General features: G+C 37.6%; 1 protein-coding gene across 1 annotated transcript in view; it reads left to right on the top strand.

Annotated features, from left to right (window-relative positions):
• The first annotated feature begins 206 nt into the window (after positions 1 to 206).
• VIPR2 (vasoactive intestinal peptide receptor 2) overlaps positions 207 to 2,453 on the top strand; it is a 58,394-nt gene continuing 56,147 nt past the window's right edge. The window contains exons 1-2 of the mRNA XM_009886798.1: positions 207 to 228; positions 1,966 to 2,091. Of these exons, the coding sequence (XP_009885100.1) occupies positions 207 to 228; positions 1,966 to 2,091 (148 nt within the window). The remainder of the gene's footprint in view (positions 229 to 1,965; positions 2,092 to 2,453) is intronic.

Here is a 2,453-nt window from a genome sequence, read left to right as displayed (position 1 = left end):
GTTCTGGGTGTGTTTTTGGACGTGGTCACTGCCAAACAGTCTTGAACCCTAAGTCTCTTTAGCTTAATGAAGTACATCTCAATGTATTAGAACAAAGTATATTACAGTTTGGCATGCGTCCCGGGTTTGAAAAGTAATGTTGTGTTACCTTTGCGTACTAACAAATTTGCGTTCTCAAAGTAACCTCCGCTATTAGATCACCGATAATGAGAAATTTGCAGTTCTTTTGTAAGTATGAGAGAGAGAAGTCACTTATGCAGCCGTTTTTTTAATTGTAGTAGCTGCTTTCATTTACCCCTCATTTAGTTAACATTTCCATTTATTGGAACCTACCTTTCCAAGACCCAGTAATTATACTACTTTTTGATGACTAGGAGATCTACTCTCAGTTAGCGAATGTTTGCAATTGGAAAAAAGAATAATATTGAAAATCTGATATATGCAAAGAAAATGTAATTAAAAACATCATGTATATATGAGACTTTATTTTACGTGGGAGCTATCTGGAAAGTAGATAATACATAACAAAATGCAGATATTTTCAATGTAACACTCAACTTTCTGTTATAAGTGCTAGAAATCCTAATTTATGTTAAGGATCTGTATAAATTCACTTTAAAAAGAAAAAAAAATCTGCCCTGGAAACATATAATTTCAATAGTCGATATAGAGAAAACACGGGGAAAAGGACTTAAGGTTCTGATGTTGTAGATGGTGAAATGAGACATTTGGAGAAGAGACAGATTTTTGTGAGTTTTCATAACAGCTCCTGCTGTTATGCTTATGGCTATTATGCTGTATTTTTAAAAGCTGAGCAAGTGGCTTGCCCACGAGGAGGCTGCAGAATAACCAGGTTCTCAGTCTTACCGCTGGGTCCTACGGTCTGGGTCCATGATCACAGCTTAATTAAGTATAGCCATTTAAAAAGAACAGTGTCTCACAAATCAGATACTATTACGAGACTCTGTTAGTAAAAGTCTCCTAGAAAAAGTAAGAGAGAGAAAAGGAGAAGCTCGGAGAGAGGCCACAATTTTCTTGGTACTACAAGTGTGAGGATGGCTGAAATACAGCATAGTCATATTTTATTTCATTATGATGTTATTTTATTTGAGCTAATCTCACTGTCCCCTCAGCTCCAGTGGCGTTCCTATTTTCCATTTCTCACCTACTACAGTAATTTTTCCCATGCAGTCTCTTACGGACTGTGTGTTTCTCCGTTATGCTCTGTCTGCCTCTGTGAATCCAACTGACTTCAGTACAACTTCCAGGTTTCTTGTTTCTCTCCCCAATACTGCTACATCTTTGTCTCTTCCCATGGACATAAATAACCCTTTCTGTAAACCAAGGGACTGGGGGCAGGGCTATAAACAGGTAAAGGCAATAGTGCTTTCATTTTTAAAGGAGTGGAATTCTCTTCCTCTGTAACACTTGCTTGAATAAAATAATCATGCTCTGGGGCATTCAGGAGGTAAAATATACATGGTGGAAAAGGGAAGAAAAGCAAAATTTTTCATGTCGAAGAGAATGCAGTTTGATCGGTTTTCATGTTCTGTGATTCGTATTAAACTTTCAGCTTCCTAACTTATTACAAAAGCAAAAAAAAAAGCAAATGTGTTTACTTTCCTGATTCACTTTAACTCTCAGTTTTTCTGCAGGAAAAAGTCTCATGAAACAATGTTGGTGAATGCACTAGAAAGTCAAATATTTTCTTGTAAATGACAATTGGCCTTGAAATGCTACAAGAAGGAGCCAGTGAATGCTCTAGTAGATTATTTTAACTTTTTGTTTTGAAAAGTCAGTGTGTGAGAAGCTAAAATGGGCAATGACGGTGTCTGTAAAATGCTTCGCACATACTTAGGCAAAACCAGTGCCAGTTAAAATTGTGGATTTTATTATTGGTAGTTGCATCCTTTGTCAAGCATTTTCATTCCTGTTTCAAGACCCTGGCCTGTTTGTTAATTTGAGGCCTGTTTGTTAATTTGACACAGGTGCATGGTGTCCATCCAGAATGCAGATTTCAGCTGGAGATTCACAAGGAGGAAACAAGGTGCATGGAACTTCTAAAGAATGCAAAACCAGTAGACTACAGAGGTAAGAAAAGATAAGCTGTAACATAGAGACAACTGGAGTATTCGAGATCTTTCTCCCTTTACCTTCTTTGCTGTTGCAGTTGCTGTATTTTTCTGTACTGTGCTTATAATTTTTATGTATTTTAGGATTTATGCATATTTTGCATTAAAGGTACAGCTGCAGCAAGCGTGTTGAGAGGTGTGCCAGGCACTAGGCATGCATTGGGTGGGACACTAGATGGGAGCAAATGCATTCTTATGTTTTAAGCTGTTGCTGCTAGTATTTTCTGACTGGCAGAGAAGCTGCAGGCTGGTGATGATATGACCATGATGATATGATGAAAGAACAAGTCTGAGGAAAAGTTGAAAGCCTTGGATTCAAGC

This window comes from Charadrius vociferus, unplaced genomic scaffold (genome assembly GCF_000708025.1).
Source record: "Charadrius vociferus isolate BGI_N301 unplaced genomic scaffold, ASM70802v2 scaffold255, whole genome shotgun sequence".
NCBI lineage: Eukaryota > Metazoa > Chordata > Aves > Charadriiformes > Charadriidae > Charadrius > Charadrius vociferus.
Note: the sequence above shows the minus strand (reverse complement) of the source record. Positions and strands in the feature narration are given on the sequence as shown.